General features: G+C 31.1%; 1 protein-coding gene and 1 long non-coding RNA gene across 3 annotated transcripts in view; one reads left to right on the top strand and one right to left on the bottom strand.

Moving 5' to 3' along the window:
• Positions 1-2,303: 2,303 nt before the first annotated feature.
• On the bottom strand, positions 2,304-3,951 carry LOC123695145. Its single transcript, XR_006751906.1, has 2 exons — positions 3,486-3,951; positions 2,304-3,157 (listed from the first exon to the last, which is right to left on the bottom strand). It is a non-coding gene; the product is annotated as an uncharacterized LOC123695145 (long non-coding RNA).
• A 2,018-nt stretch (positions 3,952-5,969) lies between these two features.
• Positions 5,970-25,791, top strand: part of LOC123695073 (cadherin-89D) — a 39,774-nt gene continuing 19,952 nt past the window's right edge. For both annotated transcript variants that reach the window (XM_045640774.1, XM_045640773.1), the window contains exons 1-3: positions 5,970-6,102; positions 12,578-12,714; positions 25,218-25,317. In XM_045640774.1, the coding sequence (XP_045496730.1) occupies positions 12,663-12,714; positions 25,218-25,317 (152 nt within the window). In that variant the 5' untranslated portion in view covers positions 5,970-6,102; positions 12,578-12,662. The remainder of the gene's footprint in view (positions 6,103-12,577; positions 12,715-25,217; positions 25,318-25,791) is intronic.

Below are 25,791 nucleotides of genomic sequence, written 5' to 3'. Positions count from 1 at the left end.
TTAACCCTTATTCAAACGCGACCCTGTGGAGGAGTTAACAAAAAAGTAAGATACGTTCCTAGGTAACTTTGGGTCGTAGATTTCAAAAATACACACAAAAGAGGGGTTAGTGGGGGGAAGTAACCTTTTTTGGGTGGGAAGTATATATCCCGTCATCTGTTCTCTCTTGTAAAAAGGTTGGAAACGTGGGAACTATAGCTCCCAGTGTCCTAGTATGACACCAATATTTTCAAACACTAGCTAGTTGCCCTGACTCCACTTGTGAATTAAATTTTATCGTTAAAAATTATATAGATCATATTTTTTAATAAAGCAGGTGAAAGCACTCATCAATGCAAGTTCTTTTACTAAGGGAAGAATTCGGGAATTGAAAAATGAATGACTTCAACATAAACAAGGCATTTTTCTAAAACAAAATAAAAGCAATAGGTAAATATTAATGTATTGAGTTAAGATGTCTAATTATCTTATCAGGAAATAATGAATAATAAGAAATAAGTTGCTTAAACCAACTAAAAAAGATTTTTTAGACACACGGATTTTATATATAGAATTTCCGAATGTCGTGTGCAGTGACGAACACTGGGATGATATCTTCCCACTTATAGACTTAATTTCAATCGACTCTACCAAGGTATAAACGAAAGATTCTGGGCATATTTTTACGTTTCACGCAACCGTAATATAGTCTAGTTTACATAGCTAAAACTCAAATCTACTTATCTAATTTTTTTTCAGCACTACACAAAAAACTAAAAAATAACGGTCATTTTCGGTGGCAAAATCACGTCACCTGACTTTGACGTGTATTTACCATGACATGTAATAATTCTCAGAAAAGTGTTTCCATGAAAAAAAGTTCTCTGAAATGTTAAGATTGCGTAGATAAATATTACACTGCATTAGGTTTAAGCATATAAAAATAAAACACGATTTACTTCAATCTGAGACGTGGGAAGTATAGCTCCCAGCGTTTTAATAAGGGTTAACTAGGTATACAAAGGTATATTATGATTTAATTGTCATTTGTCTTAATTCGTCTCACATTTTAATTTAAATAGTATTAACTATTGTGATTATATTCTGAGACATGTAGGTTATTGGTTCGTTTACTTATTAAATACTGTCAAGTAAATGACTAAAAATAACCTAAAATGAACGACTCATTGCGTATACTGTACTACAGTATTAACTGGATCTTTACGTAACTGTTTAAAAGGATATTATGAAATAACCGCACTTTTGATTATTTTTAGCGATAACGCGTTAAACCAGATTTTAATAATATACTAAGATGGATGTGTTAATTTATTTTATACCGTTAATAATAATGTGATAGGTATCTTTATTTATTAGCAGCAGTAGCTTAGTGGTTAAGGCCTCGCGAGTTCAATCGAAAATTACGGGTTTCGAGACTAGAAGATCGAGATTTTGTTGCTCCTTTTTTAACTTACTATTTACAGCAAATGTTAGCCAGTCATCCAAAACTCGCAATACCGGCATGATGAACTAATAATTTCGATTATAGAGACGTTGACTGGCCAAGTATTTAACAATTTGACATTGACAAATTGTTAAATACATAGTTACTTGGCCAGCGTTTTAGATTATGATCTAGAGCTTCATAATATGATGGAAATGATCTAGGATTGGAAGCTGCAATTGAAGAAAAAGAAGAAGAAGAATAATTGGTGATTATCATCTTAAGTTAGAAATTTTAGAAAACTATTTAGGATCTTATGAGATAGGATTGTTGGGTCCGCTTGTAAAATTATAGAGATGGGTTCGTGAGTAGCCTAACGGTTTGATGAATATCTACAGTAAATTGATAGTGATGGATTAAAATCCCGTTTCACGATAAAATCAAAACATTTAAATACTTATTTAGATAGGATCCCATATTAATTCGCGGCGTTAAAAATTCAAATGGATCTGACTCGGGCAAGATTCAAATAAATTATAGGTAACTACTTACCTACTTACTACTTATTTAAAAATAGAAAAAAAAAACTACATGATATTTAAACTCAGGCATAAACTAACGCATAATTACATACAAGGAAACGAATGCGAAGCTCAAAAAAAATATTAATTGGGTCATTGTCAAATTTTGCGCAGGTAAACGTAACTGCAGATTTCAAAAATGTGAAAAAGAAAATATTTTAAAATTGAACTTTTCTTTATGCCCGTGCCTGTTAAAATAACTGAAGTATCTGTAATTCAAGTTGGCCGAGATGTTTAGCTAATAATTTAAGATTTATTTCAGATTTAGTGCGTCAGGGTGGAGAAAAAATACAACTCTGTTATTATTACACTTTACCTTTTATCATTAAATTAAATAAGCCAGTCGCACATATTTTGGCTTTTATATTAATTACAGTCTTATATCTTATAATCACCATTAGAAGCACAAGCTTTTTTTAAGTTTAACAGTAATTTATTTACAATTTTAGTCAACTCTGTTACTTTATGAATAATAACAAACCTTAAATTCTACACTACTCCATGAAATATCTGTAAATTAACAGCTAATTACAACATATAACCGCTTCATTAACTGACAAATTAACCTATTGTAATTTAGCAGTATTATATTGAATAGCTTTTCCTAAATTTCGTAACTAAGTTCTTTAATCTTCGGGACACGAAAGTAACAGAGTTGTAACACAGTAACTTAGTTGTTCTTTTTGTACTATAAGTGAATAAATTGCATACTTTTGATATGTCGTCACGTTCGAAAAGATTGATTTTGGTTCTAAAAACATTTTTCTTACATGTGGGCTGATTTTTTTCATATGAAACTTTGATCCACAGCAAGACACTCTTGTATAATTTGTATTTCCTGCCTAGACATTTTAACGGCCTTCTTGTCGAATATTTTATCAATAGCATACTTTTCCTTCAGATTCTTAACTTTTTCATGGCCATTTTTAATAGCATTTACTGGATTTTCTGGATTGCCGTCCTTATTTTTAGACTTCTTTCGTTTTTCTCTGTTGCATTGTTTTTTATACGTCTCCTATCTCTTGTTAACTGTTTCTAATTGTTACTTAAATTTTATATAACCTGTAAATAACTTCGATCTGTTTCTGTTAACTTGCTTGCTTCTCAGCTGGCGTGAGAGGCATTTTAAGGGCGTTAATAACGGCAGAATAACCTGTAACAATATCTTCAAAGTTACATTTAATTAAATATGATTTATTTACATATAACAACTCAAAATTACTTTGGGAAGCCGATTCTTAAGAAAAAAAATTATTACAAATATAAAATTTCAAACAAAAGTTACAGAATACATGCTTACTCAACTCTGTTACCATGAGCTAAGTAACAGAATGATGATAACAGAGTTGTAAATTTTACATTCTAAAAGACATAAATCATAGAATAATGCATTTAGTTATTTTTTTATTTCAAATTGAGCATAATTACCCCTTAAACAACAAAGTGAACGTAAGTTAATAGAAAAAAACGGTTTTACTTACTTTAATAGGTAGGTAACAATGTTGATGCGGAATAAAAACACGCGGCACGTTCAGCGCCACGCGGTCGACTGAGATTCAATGTACCCCACCCCCAGACCTAACGAACGACCACAATGGCTGCAGAAACCTCGCTCAAGCTAATAGAAAGTCGAAAACAGCGCCACCTCTATTTTGAGTAATGATTTATTTAGTAACATAGTAGTGCACACGATTCCAAACACTACGTGGGACAAAGTTAAAATATTTTTTATAAAATAAATCTTAGCACTGATCGGGTTGAAAATGTACTTTTAGAAATATTCGCAATATTCTGTTTATATTAATATTTTAATTGATGTGGGTTGGTATATTGGAAATTGTAGTTATTTTATATTTTCTGTAACGAAGTGCTACTTGGGACAGGTCAAATTTGTATGGAAAACCCTTCTGTTACCAGAAAAAACCACAATGTTACTTTAAAAAATAAAATAAAAAAAGAAAACTAAGTCTTTATTTTATTAATATCTGTTTATTAATGCGATTAAGTTTGTATTTGCTGTAAGTTTTTAGTGACAGTTAATTTTTTAATGGTATAGAAGTAAAAAAGTTTTGAGGGACAAGTTAACCTGCGCAAAATTTGACAATGACCCAATTATTACCTACGCTCATTAAAAACTTTAAACACGGTTTTGTACAACATAATATTAAGAAAACAGTAACACGATTATGCAATATTCAAATAAGTTTTTTCTATTGTTAGAGCGTTCAATCTGCGTTCAAAATTCAAATGATGGTTTGAAAGTTTAGATTTGCTATTGGTGTGTCAATTATATTCAGTGATTTAGACATTACAATTGGTAAGTAAAAGAAAGCGGGTATATGCCTTGTAAAGTTGATATAACTACGTAACATTTGTAAGGTATACTTATGTAGGATATGATTTATTTTATTTCCGTTTAGCAGTTTAGAATTGACTGTTAACAATTAGTATGTTCGTAGATGTGTTACAAGGCAGGATAAAAATTGTCATTTGCCACTCGAAATATTTTTTTCTTCTATTGAAAGGACAGTCAACTCGCATCATTTTATGGCAACTTAGCTTATATACTGCTGACTAATTATTTCCCCTGTTCTTTAATCCACCTACGATCAGAACTTCAGAAGTTATCGTCTGAAAGAGTGACAAACATCCATCCTCGAAAACTTTCGCATTGAGGAAGTAAGATTAGTACTATGAAAGTGAATTAATGAATATACTATGGTATTCCGGTACCAGAAAATTGACCTATTTACCAATCGTGCAGTCGAATTTAGTAGAGCACTGTCGTGACATTGTTCAGGTGACAAACATAGTACAAATTCGTGTCTTTGTATTAAACACAGGTGGATAAAGAAACTGCTTTATTACTTTCTATTAAGGGATATACAACCTTTGGGACGTTTTTTTTTCAAGTTCTTTCTTCGACTCTACTTTTAATTTCTATTCATTCATTCGCGTTTCTATTCAATATCGCAGAATTGTATACAAATTAATTTCATGATAGACGTTTAAATCCGTCCTAAGCTCTATAATAAGTATTACTAACATAGTATTTAAAAAAAGGCGCTGTCGCTGTCTGTTCGTCCCTATGTATGTTTAAATGTTTAAGACCACACAACACATTTTGAAGCGATTTTTAAATAGATAGAGTCCTTCAAGAGGAAGGTTTTAGTATATAATTTGTCATTTTTTTTTAAAACGAGCGAAGCCGCGCGAAGAAAGCTAGAAAATTTATAAAAGAGAAATATGTAACTATCATCAAAATTACATGTCTCTAATCTTAGTTTGAACTTACGTTGATATGTCAGTCATAAATTACTTTCCTTTTATTTTATCACCTCAATAACAATTTGATATTAACAATGGTAATTAAAAATAATAATAATATCATAAAGCACGGGTTGGCGAGACTCGAGAGCTCGAGAGTTTAATGGAAACAAGATTTTCATAACAAACGTTAGCTCACTTTCCATTTCTTCTTAATTGATAACCGTTAGTTATTATAATTTTTTATTTAATGGCTTGCTTTTAAACTTGGTTTTGTGGTAAAAGGCAGTGCTGTGATTTGTGAAGTGTCTAAAGTTTTTGATCGGGCTAATAGTAACACCTGATATAAAATAAATGTTTGTTGTAAATAATTGTGTAGATAAATACTAAATAGTATTGTAAGCCATTTTTTTAAACTATGTATACCTATAAGTAATATACCTATTATTTTAATAAATTATATTTATTTTGATTCAAACTTGCTCAGTAAAATTGAAGATGCAAAATAAGTAATACCGTAAAATATAATCAGAAGAAATCCAATTATAGAAGGCGAAAGAACACGTAGTAAACTCCCGTATTTTCTTTAAATTTTGACTCCAACCAAAAATAAAGCGTGTTTTAAATCCGTTAAAAGTTCGCATTTCTAATGTGCAAGCGGGCTATGGTAGGAAGTGCGTTGAGTTAGCCCAGTCGCTAGTTGTGGTCGGATAGCGCACGGGCGACGGCTGCGCGCGCGCAACTGATTTGACGCTTTCTGACGTTTAGAATTCATGTCAAATTGAGTGATTTTTTTTGTTGCATTTTTTGGATTTTTTTCGCTCGTTGATGGTGAGTTTTTTTATTGTAGAAAATAATTTTGTTAACATTTTTGGTAGATAATAAAAAATATTTTAATTACTTAGTAATTTTTATTAAGCGCTTAAATTGTAATATAAAAATATTATATGTGCACTTTAAGTTTGTGAAGAAAGTTCTATAAGGTATTTGATTTTATTATGAATTTAAAAAGCAATGTAGGTACATAATTTAGAATATCATTTTATTAATAAAAATCTAAATATACTAAAATGAAATTTACTCTAGATATAACTATAACATACTTTTACTAGATAGAATGGTAAAATTAGTTTATAATATATTCTGTCTAATTTTATTTTTCACTCTCGTTTTAAAATAAAGATTTAAAATAAAAAATACAGCCAACAAATACATAATTTTATTCATAAACTATTTTAAAATATGCTAATGCAAATATTTTTTCCGTACACAGTTTAAAACGACCTACTTATTAAATATACCCAAATTATTTTGGTTATTTACTATTTATTACCTAAGTTTAGAAGCAAAAACAAAATGAAAATCATAAAAAGTACAATATAAATATAATTTTCTGTATTCATGAATACAAAGTACCTGTTTTAACACGCACACTTAAACAATTTCTACATAAGAGCATATCATTTACCTTGTTAATTAATATTTTTTTCGAGTTGTATGTAGGTAGGTATTATGGTTACGGTATGTATGAAATCGTAATATCATATAAAGTTTATCTTATTATAACGTTCATACTTAAGATATACCTAAAAAATTATATAAGTATGATAAATGGTCAAGAATACTTAATTAATTAAATATAAAAACTAGAATGAACACTTTTTATTACATAACATTAAAAAAAACGTGTGAATAGTAATTAGTTTTTTATTTAGATGTTCATTTAATATGAACTGAATATTTTGGTGCCTGCCAACCTGCCAAGTGTGTGTCGCATGTACATAGAAAACCTTAAGTAATTAAATGTATCTTAAAAAAGTACACACAATATTTTATTACAAAACTAGCTGTTGCCCGCAGCTTCGTATGCGTGGAAAATATAAATTTTCATAGAAGGTACAAACTTTCATTCCCTATTTTGTGCCTTTGGGGGTAGAATATTGTATACCAAATTTCAGCCCGATCCGTCCAGTGGTTCACGCTGTGCGTTGATAGATCACTATGTCAGTCAGTCAGTCACCATTGAATTACATAATTACCATATTATATTATGTAATATTTATCACAATTTAGACTTAACAGTATGTATTGTATAAAAAATGTTAATAGCTTTTGTATAAAATTTAAATATGACTCGTAAAAACATATAACGTGTAAAATGATATTATCCGATACAAATAATTTATGTTTCTGGCTACAGAACCCTAAAAACTAATTGACAACGACTACCGTTGCACATAAAATTATATATTACAATAATTACTATTCATTGCTTTATTACTCTAATATATTTTGAAAAGGAATATTACTCATTTTGAATAAAAAATAACCGATGTTCAAGTGACGTTTATCTAATTCTAATATATATATATAATATATTATAAAGGCGAAAGTTTGTATGGATGTATGGATGTTTGTTACTCTTTCACGTAAAAACTACTGAACCAATTACAATGAAATTTAGCTCACATATAGAGGGTAACTTGGATTAACACATAGGATAGTTTTTATCCCGGAAATCCCACGGGAACGGGACCTATGCGGGTTTTCCTTTACAAACGCAGGCGAAGCCGCGGGCGGAAATCTAGTAGCCCATATATTTTAAAATATATAACACTCGGCTTGTTAAAATGATATAAAACAAGCTGTCCGACCGCGGATTTGCTCGCTTTATCTAAAATAAATATTTCTTTGATAAAACCGCATCAAAATCCGTTATGTATTTTATAGATTGAAGCATACATAGGGACGGATTATATTTTTAAAGTTAGAAGTTAGGTATGTCAGAGGATATAAGCTTCTTGGGTATGTCTAATTGGATTGAATAAAACGTAACATTATCAATGGAGTAAACTTCTAATAGAGAAGAATAATTATGCAAGTACCTACCTATTTTATGCCTAGAAATTACGATGGCGCTAAAACATAACCTTACTTTATGTAGTAACTAGTCGAGTTAATGTAGCGATTTTTCCTTTTTGAAAAAAAAAAAAAACTGTTAGAAAGGCGATTTAAAAATATCGCCAAATTGAGAGAATTATAGATTTGTTGCATAAGTCGAATTTAATCTAAATTAATTTGAAATTTACTTTCAAAGCAATAACCACCGGTGAAAGTAATTTTATCTTTCCATAATTGATAGAATTTTGGAGTCATAAATAGTTTAATGTCTTTTGTTAACTTGATCGTACAATATCAGTTATTGTAACATTAAAGTTTTTTTTTATGCCGAAACATTTGCGAAATAAATATAAACTTATAATTGCAATTATTCTGTGCATTTTTTATAAACAAAAAGGTATTACCCTTTTTTTATAAAAATAAATAATAATACCAGACAAAAATAATGTCTATTAAATTCATAAAATATTTACTTACTAGCGGTCCGCCCCGGCTAGGCTTGGGCATTCGCCCGTGGGGCCGTGGTACATAATATTATTTCGCAAATAAAGGTAGCCTATGTTCTTTCTCAGGGTGTAAAGATTGTCTGTGGCCTGTGCCAAATTTAATCAAAATCGGTTGAGAGGTTTAAGCGGGAAAGCGTAACAGACAGACATACAGACAGACAGAGTTAATTTCGCTTTTATCATATTAGTAGGGATGTATTATTACGAACTTGAACTATTCAATCCTCTCGGAAAATTTAATTTTTGCATATTCATAAGAATTAATAGACAGTGTTTCGTAAGCTTTAGTAAGGCTTTAGCCAATACACCTAAAAATGAAGTAAGAACAGTAAGCAATGAGTGTCATATAATAGAAATATAATTATTAAAAACCATTAAATATCATCGCATGGGTCACTGGCTGTTAATTGCATCGCGTACCGTTATTACTCAATTTTATACTTATTTATATGTATTTATGTAGGTATGTACCTACATTCGTAAATTGAACATTTTATTATTAGTTTTCTTCCCGCAGCTTCGCTTGTTTCAATGTGTTAAAATTAATTATCATTTTAGAAGCTGTAGAAGGTATGTTTGTAATATGCGGTTTATATGTTAGTAAAAATAAGGATTAAAATAAAGAAAAATCGTCTCTATCCTCTTGGGGAATTTACCTAAGTCACACCCCGGACACTCCATACAAAATTATAGTTTTGACAGTCACACTGTAGAGACTGCAAATGTGTGTGTAAACTCTTTATGGTTGGCACATTTGTGACTAGCGTAAAAAAAAATTCGCGTTTTTCTGATGAAATACGTCCGTAAACAGCACAATATCTAACCATTTTCTACGAAAAACGATAATCACAAATCCAAAATAATAAAATTGCTTTAAGTCAATTTGATTAATGTTGTCAATCTTCGTTGCGTTTCGTCTAAAGACGTCGTTGGTATCGTCCTTGCGGGGAAATGGGTACCATAACATGTCTGATCGTGCGGGGTGAGGTAAGTGTTTAATTTTGGCGGGAGGCGGAGAGTGTCCGTTCTGTAGCGTTTAGCTAAGTTTCACTGTTCAAACTTTACGAATAACTAATAGGTACATAGGTGTAGGTGTTAGCTCATGGCAGCTGTTAAAGGTTATGCTAAATGATAATTTTATACTGTATTTACCTAATATTGCCTCACCTGCGCCTATTAAAAATTTCACTTTTTATACTTAGGACGAATACTTTCGGTAAATATGAAAGGCTTATATCCTTTTCCTCACCCTATCCAGTTCATTCCCTTCTTTATTCTTTGCCCCCCTAAAAATTTTAGAGGCTCTACCTCTGAATAAACCCGCTCTAATTTCATTGACTCAAACAACAACATCTAGTTCAGGATACATCGCCCATTTTTGCAAGTGACTACTATCAAGCTGATTTTCCGTTTGTAGCTTTATTTTGATGAGACACCGAATAATTTCGTGTACGAAACTCTCGATTGTGGTAGCTAACAGAGATAACAAGGATAAAAATTTTTGATTTGATGGTTCTCAAATATTTATTACGCAATTTGTAGGACAATATGTCTGTTGAATTATATAAACATTAACTAAGTGAAAACAAAAAAATCAGCTTGTTAGTAATCATTTATGATGACCTCGTTATCGATACACTTTGGAAAGGAGGACTCTTTGAACCAACCATAGATTTTGTAGGACAAATATTTTTTCGAATAATTTAGGCAATCTTGAGATTGAACAAAAAAAAAAATTCAGTTAGTAATAAATATTTGAGAACCATCAAATCAAAAATTTTTATCCTTGTTATCTCTGTTAGCTACCACAATCGAGACTTTCGTACACGAAATTATTGGGCGTCTCATCAAAATAAAGCTACAAACGGAAAATTAGCTTGATAGTAGTCACTTGCAAAAATGGGCGATGTATCCTGAACTAATCAAATTCATTATTCCGACGGACGGTATGACAATTGACATTGCCTTACATTTTTATTCATTTTACAACCCAGTAATAGAAATAATTTGTAGTTAAAACGGAAACAGTGTTAAAAATAATGAAACGTATTTGTGTTGAGTCCTCCTAGACCTCCTATAGAGCTAGTAGGTACATAATATTAATATATTATGTACTAGCGGCGCTTCGCGGTTTCACCCGCGTGGCTCCGCTTCTGTTGGTCTTAGCGTAATGATAATATATAGCCTACCTCGATAAATGGACTATCTAACACCGAAATAATTTTTCAAATCGGACCAATATTTCCTGAGATTAGCGCGTTCTTCAGCTTTATAATATTAGTATAGATTAACTATTATCAAACTCAAAATATAACCTCTCACTCATATAAAACCTAGTCTTTCAATCGTAATGCTTTATTTATCAACAATTCCCATATATGCTACACTTTAAAACAATTGCATCCATATAATACCATTATTTCCGCCAGCCATTATTAAATAATCATAATTAATTATGTTCATTGGCCTCCCGCTACGTCTGTTTTATTTAGATTTTAAAAAAGTAACTGTTTGTTACGTGATGGAATCTTGTGATAAGGCCAGTGTTTGAAGTTTATAATTTTACCTGATTCATTCGTCCAAGCACTTGGCACTTACCGTGGATTTACTCGCGTGATTAAGGACTGATAAGACCAGACTATAATCTTTCTCTATAGTGCAAAAAAACATACTTCCTTCCATTTATTATAACTTATAGTACTTAGTATAAAAATTTGTAGATGGTTTAAACTAGATCAAAAAATTATAGAAAAAATCGTGGAAAACTTGTATTATAAAATGATACGAATTAAGTAAAATTTGTAAATTTTATAATATCTAAATGTTAGGAAAATAGAATATCACTGCAGGGTCGCTAACGCTTCTTCCATTGAGACCTCTATTAAGTGCCGTTAAACCTCCATAGTCCATCTGTTATACTCCATTGAATACTCAATAATTTATATAGTACACTAGCTAGTGCGCTTGACTTCGCTTATCGAATAATATTAAGAAAAAATGATAAAATGTAATAAAAAATTCACACCCAATATTTGGTACATTGAAAATGAACAAGTTTGAATATTATTTAAACCGATAATAATATGAAACGTTTACAACTAGCCTTATTTGTTAATTAAAAAAATATTTTGATACCTTTCTTGATAGATATTGTAGGAAAAACAATACTTACCCTCAAAAATAGGCAAATTAACGTATAGGTTAATGAAATATCAATTAAACCACAATATCTCGAATTTAAGTCGTTTATGAAACGTACGAGTCAAACAAATAAACATAAGTAATATTAAAAATACTTTAAAACATAACGCTTCTTCGCAGTCGGATAACTGAGGACGCCTGACATACCATAAAGTGACATGTACCGGTAAACTGGCAACTGGCAGGTAAAATAGATCCAATTAATGGCAGAAGTCACGCGATATGTGTACTGCTATTCTGATTATACCGCTCTCAGGTATAAACATGAACTCAAACTCAATGGCAAGTTCAAACTCAACACCATTTTTCGTATTTTGGATTTGATAAAGACGTATTTTTTATTATTTATTTTTTGTATCAAAACTCACACTTCAATTAATATTAGGTACTTTATTCGAATAGCTTTTCCAAGCGCATATTTGAACACTTTAGAGCTTTAAGATCGCGAATAACATACAATAGCATATCACATACTGTGGCATATCTTACTGAATTACTTTACTAGATACCTAATAAATGGCAAATAAAATACATTTCTGGATAAAAAGTTTGCTATAAAAATTAATTAAAAATATAAAATCAGGCTTAATAAAATTTCACTAACTTGCTGAATAGCATAGAACAGAATTTGCAACAACTAGGTTCCTATACATATAGAAATAACATTTAATTAAATGGTATTATTATATTGTCCACAGATTTGATCCGGGAAAAATGAAAGTTATATGTGGACATATTATGTGTAAGTGCTGTGTTTAACCGACTGTGCAAAAGAGAGTGATCATGCGCGCCATCACATTGATTGTGCTTTTGGGCACACTTGGAGTTATTCAATGTAAGTATTATAATAATTATATTATTAATTACTAGATATTCATTTTCACAGTCGAAATAACTTGCTCGTGTGTTATTCTGGTATGTAAGCTAAATAACTGCCACCTATCATCTAAATCGGTTCAGTGGTTTTCGCGTGAAAGAGGAACAAACATAAAACAGTCTCATAATCTTTCACGTTTATTATATTAGTTAGTATGTAAAGAAAATTAGAATAATACATAGTTAATGAATAATTATAATTCGTAAAAAATGTAAGTACCTACCTACGGTTGAAAGTACGGTTTTCCTTGAAAATTGATAATTGTTGAATTAAATAATAAAAAAATTTCTTGGTTAAAATTATCAGACATTGTATTTTTATTTAAATCTGTATTCTTACACGGATAATATGATATTTTATTATCTGTCACAAACGTATACATAACTTATCCATTAACATTATACTTTTTGTACAGCACTTAACTGAACATAAGTCACGCAAGGCGCTTACTGATATCATTAAGTTGAATTTGGTCTCACTTAACCTCAAGTTCGCATTACTTTCACACTTTCTTTAAAGAAAATAAACATTTATATTGTATCCATTTAGTGTTTTATAATTTACTACTGCTGTGCTCCGCGGTTTTACCCGCAGTGCTCCGCTCCTGTTGGTCTTGGCGAGATGCCTTCCTCGATAAATGGGCTATCTAACACCGAATGAATTTTTCAAATCGGACCAGTAGTTCCCGAGATTAAAGCGTTCAAACAAACAAACAATTGTATAGATACAGTGTAGATATGATTGTAATTACAATGCAATTAAGTATTGTAAAAAAAAAAACATTATTTTTGTATTATCAATGCATTTATATTATTTATCATAATAATTGTTTAATTTTTCACGAGCTAAGAATCCGTGAAATAGTAAGAAATGTAATATATGGTAATTACAGTGTAAAATAAAATAAAGTACATACTCATAAAATAAATACATTTACAAGTTGTAAGGAATTAACATCGATTACAATTTTATCTTTATTATTCGCATTCGAATTAATTATATTAATTTAATAAAATGTTTTCTACAAAAATATTTTATAGGAAAGTCAAGAGATGATAATAAAGTGGCATAATCCACATGTGTAAAACAAAACAAGGTAGCGAAACCGCTAGCAGAAGTCAGTAAATATTAAGAACTGCAATCTCTTGAAAAACTTATTATCACATTAAGTTAATTTGTGACATTAAACGTAACCAAAACACTCGAAATTAACATACTGCATAACACAAGATAATATTAGGCCAGCAATTTTGTAAATACTCTAATTATGGTCAAAAGTTCACGGCTTTCCAACTTTCTCCATAGCGGAACTTATTTGAAGAAAAATGATTTGTTTTGTGATAATCTGAGATGCTTTGTTTAGAGATTTTATGAGGTAATTGTGGTGTAGCGTGACATTGTAAGGGTACTGTTATGGGGAGCCGTGATAGCATCACATGGCTTGGGAATGTGAGTAATGACTGATAGACGCTCTGATAATATTAACGTCAATGAACGTCTTCGCGATCCATATTATATAGAACAAACAAATCAGAAAAAAGATATGGAAAGTACATCTTACGTAACAATTGCAAAGGTAAGTCTGTATACATTTTCTTTTTGGTTGGTCCCAAATTTTGAACATAAACGTAGGTATGAAAGTATTTTGTACTCGTGTATACAGTATAATATTATGTCTATATTAGACTTTAATATAATATTAACATTAGGCTACAATTATAGCATCTTAATTATTTTTTGGTGTCCCACAAGGATACATCCTTGCCCCGACGCTGTTCCTTATATTCATCAATCATGTAATCATCAGCAACATGAAATCTGATTTATTTTTAATTTAAATTAAATGATATAAACCGTGTGTTCGTCCCCATTCCGCCATATCTCACGGCACCACTTTGTAGAGCGAAACAGATCTCAATCGTAATGACAACGTGCAGCCTACATCCATCTGTCGCAGTGAAATTCATTAATTAGCCGTAATGCCTCGCACAAACGTGTTATTACCATTTTATGTGCCGTTTTACTGTACCTTTAAATATCGTTAACTGTACGCTAGATTTTATTGCAAGATTAGTTTAATTGCGTTCTCTCAGAGGCTTGCAGTTATTAACGACATTTTAATATTTGATTAGATCAATGCATCGATACTTACATAGTTGTATAGGCTAAAGATCATCATCTCGGGATGGACAGTAGAATATTGTATTTTTCTATTTGATATTTGTGAATAAGTGTCAGCCTGAAGTTAGGAATTGGTTAGTGAATACCTTATCTAATTATGTAACTATATGTTATAATGTTATGACATTCGAAAAGGTTCAAAAATGCAATCGTACTTTTTATTTTTTGTTTTTAAAATATTTTTTTAATTTGTTAAAATAAAATAACAAATACATTTGTTAAAATAAAGTAAAATTTTAATATTATTACAGTGTTGAAACATCTTTCCTGTCTAATAACATAATTGTTACATATTTATCTTAATGAAAGTAACAAGACGTAACGATAAGCATTCAAATAATAGTTTAATTTAATAATAGTATTTGCAATAATGAAGCAATCTATTGAATAAATGCAGGATATATGTTAGTTTCTACTTAAGTGTACAGTTGTTTTGAGGATGATTGTTTGATGTATTATGTTCTGATTGCCATTTCCTGACAAACTGGATTTTTTCACTAATACTTATAAGTTATCAAAATTATCAACAAACATTGTGTAATTGTTGATATTTAACTTTAATCTCAATGATTATAATATTATCTTGTTTGCTTACAAAGTATTGGGCAGTTTTTTTAAGTGGAGTTAATGACTTCTTAAATATTAAAATAAATTTTGCTACGTAGAGCTATACTCGTGTTGCATTAATCACTACTAACTAAGTATTCACTAAGAAATACCTGATTAATTAGGTCTATGTCGAAAATGCCTATTTTCAACTAGCCCTTTTAGTTTTACCAGCGGCTTTTATTTCCAAATAAGTATCGCAGGCACGTGTTTTCCAGCAGCAGAACCGCTTTTAAATCTAAAATCTTAAAGGAGAAAGAAAACTAAACAAATAAATAATAACAATATAACAATGATTGATTATACAAATTACTACGTTGACGGTACGCACCTAAACACTAATTCGTGCAAATAATGAACTAAACAATTTCACTCTATAGATTTCTAAGCCATATAATTAATTGAAGAAACCGCGTGTCATTTAACACAAATAGTTTAACATTTGCCACCTTACGTAATTGTAATAAGGCTTAATTTGTTTTCAATAAAAGCTCTACTTATAACAAGCCAGACGCAAATCGACTTTGCTGCAACGTTATAAAGTTCAAAATTGATCTTATGAATAAAATTCAAGATCTATTCTTTTGTCGTTTCAAATTGGACTTTAAAAAGGTGGAAATAAGATAGATATTGGCTTAAAAGAGTGTCCAAAAGTCGATCGTGAGATGTTCCAAAGGCATTTTTCTCATACATTGTATTGCAATTTCTTTGTTTGTCTGTGGAAACACGTCCGGAAAATAATTACAGCTTTGTGGGGTATGACACTTTCATTATTTGATTTATGCCTCTTTTGTATGTTTCAATTCGTTTGGACGATTTTAAAGATATTAGTGGCCTACTTACAAATCATTTGGAAAATTTGAAGTCACTTGTTTTTTTTTATATTTTTTACACTTGAAAACTGATTGCCTTCTGATTGCATATTCAATATGCATGAAGTTTACACACGCACACATTAATATGTATTATTTAGATAATAATGACTTCTTAAGAGATTTTAAATTTAATAATCAGCTAATACCCGTATAAAATTGCATTCTATAAAATATGTTAATTTTTGTTTTAGTTCAAAATTCTACTGAAGCATAAATTCATATATTATGTACGGTAAATATATGGAATGTTAGGTGGACAGTTTTTACCCGACTGCGACTGAAGGAGGTTATGTTTTCCGAGTGTAATTATACGTATGCATATTTCTTTGGCATGTGCTAGACTGAGGTGCTAGAGCATAAATGGCTTGTCGTATTTTTATGCTATTTGTGTCAATAGATTCTTGTATCTTGTAGATTTGTGTAATCTATACTGAAGAGTTTGTTTGTTTGCTTGAACACGCTAATCTCAGGAACTACTACAGGTCGGATTTGAAAAATTATTTCGTTGTTAGATAGCCCATTTATCAAGGAAGGCTATATGCCGTCGCGCTAAGACCAACAGAAGCGAAGCACGGCAGGTAAAACCGTGGGGCACAGACAAAATTTAAACAAAGGCGCCTGAAAATAATTAATAGTAAAATTTTCAGTCAGGTTTCTTTGTTTCTATAGTACATATTGTTAAGATGATTGTTGTCTTCATATTTTTATGAATAAAACAAAACTGTAGTAACTGTATTTTATCTGATTATAAAATAGCAACAAAACTTTCTTGTCGGCTGTTATAAACTTGAACTGGCATCTGATAGTTACGTAATATGACGGTTTAAAAGCGCTTCCTAAGGAAGTCTAGTTGAAAGTATAAATATATTACAAGTAGTTAGAACAAGAATGATAATTATGTAGAATGTAGACGATTGTACAGATTAGCAGACAAATAAATAGTCAAGCAGAAAGACATGCAACTTTTAGAAATAGTTTGTTTTAGTATCATGTAAATTTCTAAAAGCACTCTAGAAAAACAGTTATTTAGATTTCAGGTAGACATTTATATGCAAAAATGTCATATAGAAGCTGTTAGTGATAGAGCTATTAAATAGAAACAATATTAGATAAAAAATGATCAATATTCAGGAAAAGCCATGCATTTATATTCGAGACGTAATATGTAAAATCCTTGTAAGGGAAATTGTTTTAACATAATTAACGCAGTGTAGAGCATTTTAAGTAGAAATACAAGCTTTTAATGATTTATTTATGTATCAATGCACGCCTGAATGGCTATTTTATTGACTTTTTTTGCGATAACAGCTACTTTGTAATACTAACTGTTGAGTCTTTTATAATATGCATAATTTAAAAATGATCGTGCATTCATATTATAAGTTTTATGTTCACGTGATTTCAATGAAATCAGTTTAACCAAATCTATGTTCTATTCTTATTACATGCTCTGGGCAGAAAATGTCTTTTTGCAAGCAAGAAGAGATTAATTCCATGTTCCATGAAATTAAGATAATAAATAAATAGTAAATTAAAGCAATCTATTCCTTTAACGAAAGTTTCTATGGCCAACCTATCTAGGGTTACCCCAGGCCCTTTACCTGCGCGCGAGTGACTTAATCAAAAGCGATTTATAAAACGCATGTCGGAGTGATGCGGAACGCGCTCGGTATTCGCAATTTCTCGGATATGTACAAGAAACACGTTCACACGTGGCAACTGCTCATGCTTCCTATGTTTTTGCCAAGTTCGTCGACCCTAGCGGTAGATGAAGGCTTCGATCATTTATGATATTGGCCTGAGTTGCACATGATGTATGGAGATAGGAAATCATGTGGAACTGTGGTGCAGTTGATGAGTCGATTTAGAATTATGTGACTCCTAAAACTTTTATAGACGGTTCCACAACTTCTGATTTGCAGTAGGTATAGTTCAGTCAGTTAAAATTATCAACAATGTTTGAAAATATGGCATTTTTGACTTGATAATGTTCTAAATGTTCTATGACTAGATATTTGTTTAATTAGCTACCTATATCATCCCTCATTACCCATCTATTAATAGTAACTAAAATTTAATAAACTCTTTATGATATTATGTAAATAAATCATATAATTTTAGACACATTTATATATCTACACAATAATATTAGCCAACTGTGATGAATTCAATGACTGGTAGCAACCTAGTGGCCTTATTAGCATTTATGTTGCAAATTATTTAAATTAGTCTTTCATTATTGTTTATATCATCAACTCCATCACTATTTTAATTTTAATCGATGTCTCCGTTATGGCTCTTATCAATGAATTAATTTATCATTTAGCTGTTTTATGGCAGTCTATTCTAAAATTTAAATCCCCTAACGGTACAGAGGACATGGCGGTAAATAATTACTTTACTGAACTAAAAGGATGTGTCAAAACTGGTCTAATAGCGGTACAAATAAATATGCACATACTATTTCATAAGACTTCTTTGAAACGGCATTGCGTTCATGTACGGAACACAAAATACATGTAACTGATTTGAATAAACATGCAAAGTCGGAAATCCTATAATTTACTTTCCGATGCAAAGAATTATGAGTGAGGTTGTTGGCTCTATTGACCTTTTGATTAGGAAATTCGAATATTGCATCGATTGTGAGAGATAATATCACATCATATTTTGTGTTGCATAAATGTCCGTTGCCAAAATCCTAATGTAAGGACAGTTTGACATCGTTGGAATCCTGAATTTCTTTACTTTTATTTTCGTTAATGAACGAGAATGCATAAATTTCATTTCTGATTGGATAAAGAATGCAGTCTGACTGTAATCCTAATTAATTTTGGAAATATTTTGCGGACAAATGTTAAACCTGTTGAGACATTGAAGCCAGGTCTCAAACAACAGTTACTTCAGAGTTTTAAAACTAGCAATTTATCAAGACTCCTTTCAAAAGTCTGATTCATATTTCATGGCAATTATCTATGAATTTTAATTTAGATTTTGAGCAAGAATTGCATTGTCAACGCGGAATGTTTCGAAACGGATGTAACATTATAACGTCTGCGGTTAATTATGCAATGAATTAAATCATATTCGTACTGGGCCACCGGAAATTAGCGGAAAGGAGAACAATGCCGGGAATGTGATACAAATGGAGTTATGTAAAACGCGAAATGTTGAACCTTTGAGATAATTTTTACTTTCGTTTCGTCCGGCTGCGGGTCTGCGCAGTCATTCGACTGTTATATCATTTGTGAGAACTTTGACTGTATTTGGACTTTTATCATGTGTTTCACTTTTTTGTTTATTTGATGTGGCAAATCAATTTTTCCGCCTAACATTATTTGGATGTACTTAGGTATATTGCATTGCTTACATCCTTTTCGCTTAATTTATGTATATTTCCCATCAAATGGGGTTTGGGTACTTTTGCATGGGCTAGTGGCGTCGTGGTGACATATCGCGGCCAGTGATGAAACTTGGATATTTTAAAAGAGCAATACATTGCGTATAATATAAGCTTTTATATACAACGTTTTGATTATAATTCTTAAATAAATAGAGGTAAAACCTAAAAAACTCAGAAAAATCTTATAATAAATCATCTAGATTCTAACCTAACCTAACCTAACACGTTTCGAAATTTGTGTCCAAAATAACTTTTGCTTACAATAATTATATTGCTTTTTTAAAATATCCCAGATTCATCGATTGCCGCGAAAGTACATCACGACGCCAACTTTACCCAAACCCCTTTTCGTAATTTATCATATTTCCTACGAAATAAAAAACTGTAGGTAAGTCAGCCTGTAACGCATCTAGGTGATATTAAACAATAAGCTCAACTAAATTTAAAATCTTAAACGTTTAAGTCAGAAATTATAAATATTAGGTAAATTATAATCAAAGTCCGTTCACACGCTACAACCGTCAATATTATAATTTCCAAGCAAAAATCTCCCGATGTAGTAAAAGTGAGATTTGATACATACGAAGTTACGTAACCGAATAAGGTGATGGGCTTATAAGTAAAGATGTTCAATGGGAGTGAAATTAAATGAAATGGCACGCGGTAGGCCGCAAACCGGTATTGTAAGAGAACACTCACACTTGCAGTTCAGAATCCATTTTTGGTTTATCTTGACCTTTCGTAAGGTCAATGATATTATCAAAATAAGAAATTTGTGTAAGGTTTGATGATGGCAGATGTAAATTGGGGGGTTTATTTGAAACAAATGAGTTACAATGCCATGATAAAGCTCAAGTTGGGTCGTAATAACTCAGGCCCCGGAATCACAGACACAATAGAAAATCTATTGTGTCGTGGACTGATCGGGCCGCTCGTACGTGATGATGATCAATTTACAAACAAATAATGACTATGATTTACGCTTTGAATCTCGTTTCGATACAAGTCATTTGTGATTGTCCAATCTTTATAGAATTATTTTTTGTCTTTATTGTTTATTTCTATCTATTATGTATTTAATTATCAATCTACATTAAATTATCCTAATGTATCAAATAATTCCTTTATTAACTATTTCCGTCCAAATAACAATAGCAGTTACGCTTTGAAAATCGTGTCGTGTTCTTTGTCATAAAAAGTCTCGTGTGAAGCCTCAACTAGGTTATAAGTGTGCACAGAGTTAAGTTATTAGATTAACTTAACCGTTCGATAAATTGCTTACAGACTACAGTGATCTCGTGGTTTCTAGTTAAGTGATGGATTTCACTACAAACAGTGTCTGTTTGAGGCAATTTTAATTTTATACGCGACGTGATAAAATTATATTTTGATCTCATTAAAATAATATTGAACTTATTATTGAACATTTAGATTACAGTGTTACTATATTATTAGAGTCGCATTAGCATTGCTATTCATAGCAGTTGCCAATGTTTTACATTCATTATTTTACCGTATAGTTACCGTATAGTATTAAGAATATCATGTTGCTTAAACTTAGTTACTATAATCTACATGAAAATGTTACTATTATTAGATACTGGTGTAACTTTAGATCCTCAGAATAAACCTCAAAAAAATACTAGCTGATAAAATCATACTACGACCACGTTTTGTAAACACATTCGCATGAATATTCAATACTCATAACCACGTAGATTATTAGTAATTAATAGCTGCAATCAAATTACATAATACGTCACAAACACAAATTATAGAATCAGTTAATCTCGATATGTAAATGCTAACTTTCCACCGCTTTCCCTGCGCGTGCGCAGTATAGTTGCATAATGACGTAGGCCTTGTGTCTTGAGCATTTGGTTCCTGTAATTTAAATCCTGAGGTTAGGAATGTAGTGTAGGTTTTCATACCGCATTTTTGTGTTATTTTATGGATTGTAATGTCTTGTTTTGGAGAGCTTAAAATACTCATTTAGTTGTGTAAGCGTGGTTACAAATTGTTGATGAGCTTGATTTTGAATCAATCCCTAGAGCCAAATCAAAGGGAAAACTAAAGTAAGTTCGGAAATAAATCTGTAATATTAATTAGCTTACAAAATTATGTATTATAATAAAAATGTCATTTACGATATACAAGATATTTATAATGATTAGTTTGTACCGTAGTCATTTTATTAAAAAGGTTACAAAGGTTCGTTCAGTCAAGCAGTCGAGCGTGCTTAAAGAACTTTCCTCGACTATTACTATAATCGGAGAAAAACTGCTTATTGAGTAAGAAAAACGTCAATAACCCTAATGATAGTGCTAGCCCTTCTAACGGTGGTTACTGTTATCTGAACCAAGATTGTCGAGAGCTAGGTAATTTAGATAACACCTGACTGAGACGCGATAGTTTATACTTTTCCTATAAAATCGATGCCCTGAGAGGAAACATTATTTTGTTAAAACAGATCATTTTATAGAATGCCAGTTTGGAAAATATGATAAAAATCACACTATGTCGATAAACAATTTAAAAGCCAATTTTATGCCCTAGGATGAAATTGCTTATTCTTCTTGAGATATAGGTAATAAGATGTATATTTCAATGAAGACCTCATGATACGAAAGATTTTAGTAGGTACTAATACAGACAATACCTAATATTTCCATATTGATGAAAAAAGTCCTCAGATGGGAATCAACTGAGCCATCACAGAAGACCCAGCATCACCATAAATTGTTATGTAAAAATAATATGCTAGAAAATATCAAACAAAGGAAACTATAAGGTGAAGCTTGGGAAAGATGCGATAAACAGAAATACAATAGCTATCAAGATCTTCGAATAATCATTTGCTTAAAGTCTATTGTTAACGCGTTATGGTGAAGGTAATTTGTTTAGCGAAGAGATAGCATCAGTACCTAGTTCCGTTTCTATGACCATTATAGAATACTATTAGATTATTCTAAATTTTGAAGATTAGTTATTTAGTAATATGGGTGGGTGACCTTTATCTGATACTGGGGTAGAAATTATCATAACAGTAACAAATAACAATATACTGATGATGCAAAACGATTTCTTTTTATTCAAATACCTTTAAGCAATGAACTGACAGTAGGTAATTAAGTTCTGAATTTGCAATATTACTTCCACTACTTAAACTTAAGAAATTCGGAAGTTTTTGTGTTAATCAAAGAAACAGACCAGGTTTGAATTTTTTCTTTCTTACTTTGATCGAAAAAAAAAATTAACACCATGAGGAAATTTTCGATTTTAAAAATCGTCGTTCAAAAGCATGGCCAATGCGCAATATTTGCGCAAAATAATGTCCGTGACGAGTTTAGACAAAACCATAATGATAGCATCAATTTGAATACGCATTGGGTAAGGGAATGTTTTGCAATGGTGATTTACGATGAAATCGATGGGCTTCTTGATGCTACAGTGCACATGGCTGAAGTAATGTGCAAGGAACGCACGTAAAGACAACAATATAGGAACCGAAAACTATGTTCTAGAATGTTTGCTAAAAGTTAAAAATATGACGTCGTTCGTGCCACGTGTTTAGAACAACATTACAAATTAAGATGTAGGTAGAAGCTCTTTACTTTTTCATTACATTTAAAAAATTCAATATATTCATCAAAGAAGTTGATGAATATAATTCAATATTTTGATGAAACACTAAGATATAGATAAAAAAGAAACTTCTTCAAGCAGCAATCCCAATAATTGAGGCGGGGATTTTTTTATACCACACTCTTCATTCTTCATCACGGAAAGATCACTTTTCAAAATTTCGCAATGAGATGTGATGTTCAGCAAAAAGCAAACATTGCCAATTCTGTTTCCCCTTATTTTAATAACCAATGAGCAGTAATTACAAGGCTTATTAAGGTTGTTACGGTTCATCTAGCCGCGAATTTCGTTGAAAGCAAAAAAGAGAAGCGTTCAACCAACCGCGTCAGCCTTAATAACAATTGTTGAATAAACATTAAAGATTATGTTTTACTTTGCTTTTTATTAACTGCGCCTAAACCACAGATATTGAAAGTGAAAAGACAATCAATAAAATATAACAACTTATTATTTTTTATTGCATGACGTAATTTTTTATTTGAAATAAACAATTCCAATACAATTAGGTATTAGCACAGTATTAGTGATTTTTATCAGATATGCGCCATAATGAAGATGTATTTAAATGTAGATATTCAGTTCGGAAGAAAGCTAAGTAAAATGTTATTTATGCCTTTATTTGGCAGCTTGATTATAATATTGATTTTTATTCGATAGTGGGCAAACGTGCTTGAACGTTAGCGCCGTAAACCACCTACGCCACCTATCTACCTATATACGCATCAAATTTCCAAATTCAAAAACGTTATTTAATCATGAAAAATAATCGGACATAATATGTGGTTTATGTTACGATGGAGGCGTTTTATTTTCAGATTTTGTTTCGTCAAGATATTTGGTTCTTCAATGTATTAATGAGGTCTTTCAACATATTCACGTGTCTCATAATTAACATAAACTGCATCATTCAAAAACGCAGAAGCTCAGTTTAATTTAAAAGACTGACACCATCTTTATTGCTTTTGAAGCTGAAACATTATTACCTTCATCTTAACACTAGCTCGTCTATTCTCCTATCGCTCCTAATAGATGTAGAGACCTCCAAATCCCAATACTGCCATTAAAACATTCACACGTACCACTTGCTCAATTAATACATTTTTTGCCTGACAAGAGAATGGCTATAGGTCGGTGGGACAATCGGTTTCCCAACAAAACGTATCTATATCATTGCTATTGTTTTACACATTCCTTTTAAATCATATAGAGGCTTTTAACTTATTTGATAAGTGGTGATCCATCACTTTCAAGATTGACATGCGATTTGGAATGATAGCGTATAATTATGGTTGCTTGGAAGTCAGTGGTGCATTTACCATTTTTAATTTCGATACTAATGTAACTAGCTGCGCTTCGCGGTTTCAAAGCTAGAAATAATATATAGACTACAAATTACTATTTGCCTACCTTGATAAATGCGCTATCTAACACCGAACGAATTTTTCAAATCGGACCAGTAGTTCCTGAGATTAGCGCGTTCAAACAAACAAACAGACTCTTCAGCTTTATAATATTAGTATAGATAACTCAAGTACGAACGAATTTTAAATCGTAGCTTGTACGTACAAGCTACGATTTAAAATTCGTCTTTCCTTTCATACAATTTTCTCTTTCTTTGAAAAATATTTTGTTGTGATTCACATTTTAAAATTTTATATGCTGTGACGTAAAAGAATTTTTGAAAAAGGAACAAAGAACATTATCTTTAGGAAACATTATATTCTATAACTAATGTTTGGTTTCTTTTACAGGTTGCAACTTCTATCCCGTGGGAGAATATTTAAAATTCGTAAGGATACCTGAAAATCTAAATGTTGGGGATGAAGTATTACAAGTTGAAGTACATCCAAGGTATGTAGTTATAATCATTTTCATAGTCGTGGTCGTGGTCAAGGTCACGGTTAGGCTAAATGATATATATGAATTTTCAAAACATGTTATGCCTGATGATGCAATCATTCTAATGTGGTTTTCCTGTAATTGTCACAACGCGTCGAGCGTTTTTATTAGAGCTTTAACCAAACACCATAATCATAAGAATCTTTTGCTGCGAGCCGAAGATATAAAACAGTAGGTACTAGGTAGGTAGATATTTCATTGTAAATATCGATCATGATTTCAATGCACTTGGCATGACCATACATAATCAATGTAGACAAGATACTGAAAAAAATATTTTTTCTATCGATTCGTTCAAAAACATAAAATGTTAGCAAATGTTTATTCAATAGAAACAGCACACGCGATTCGTGCGGTTTTCGTTCAAAAACCAAACATTTACGGAACGATACTTTATGTAATGTAAAATGAAAATAAATCATAATT

Source organism: Colias croceus, chromosome 10 (assembly GCF_905220415.1).
Source record: "Colias croceus chromosome 10, ilColCroc2.1".
NCBI classification, from domain to species: Eukaryota; Metazoa; Arthropoda; class Insecta; order Lepidoptera; family Pieridae; genus Colias; species Colias croceus.
This window is presented reverse-complemented; position numbering and strand designations above follow the sequence as displayed.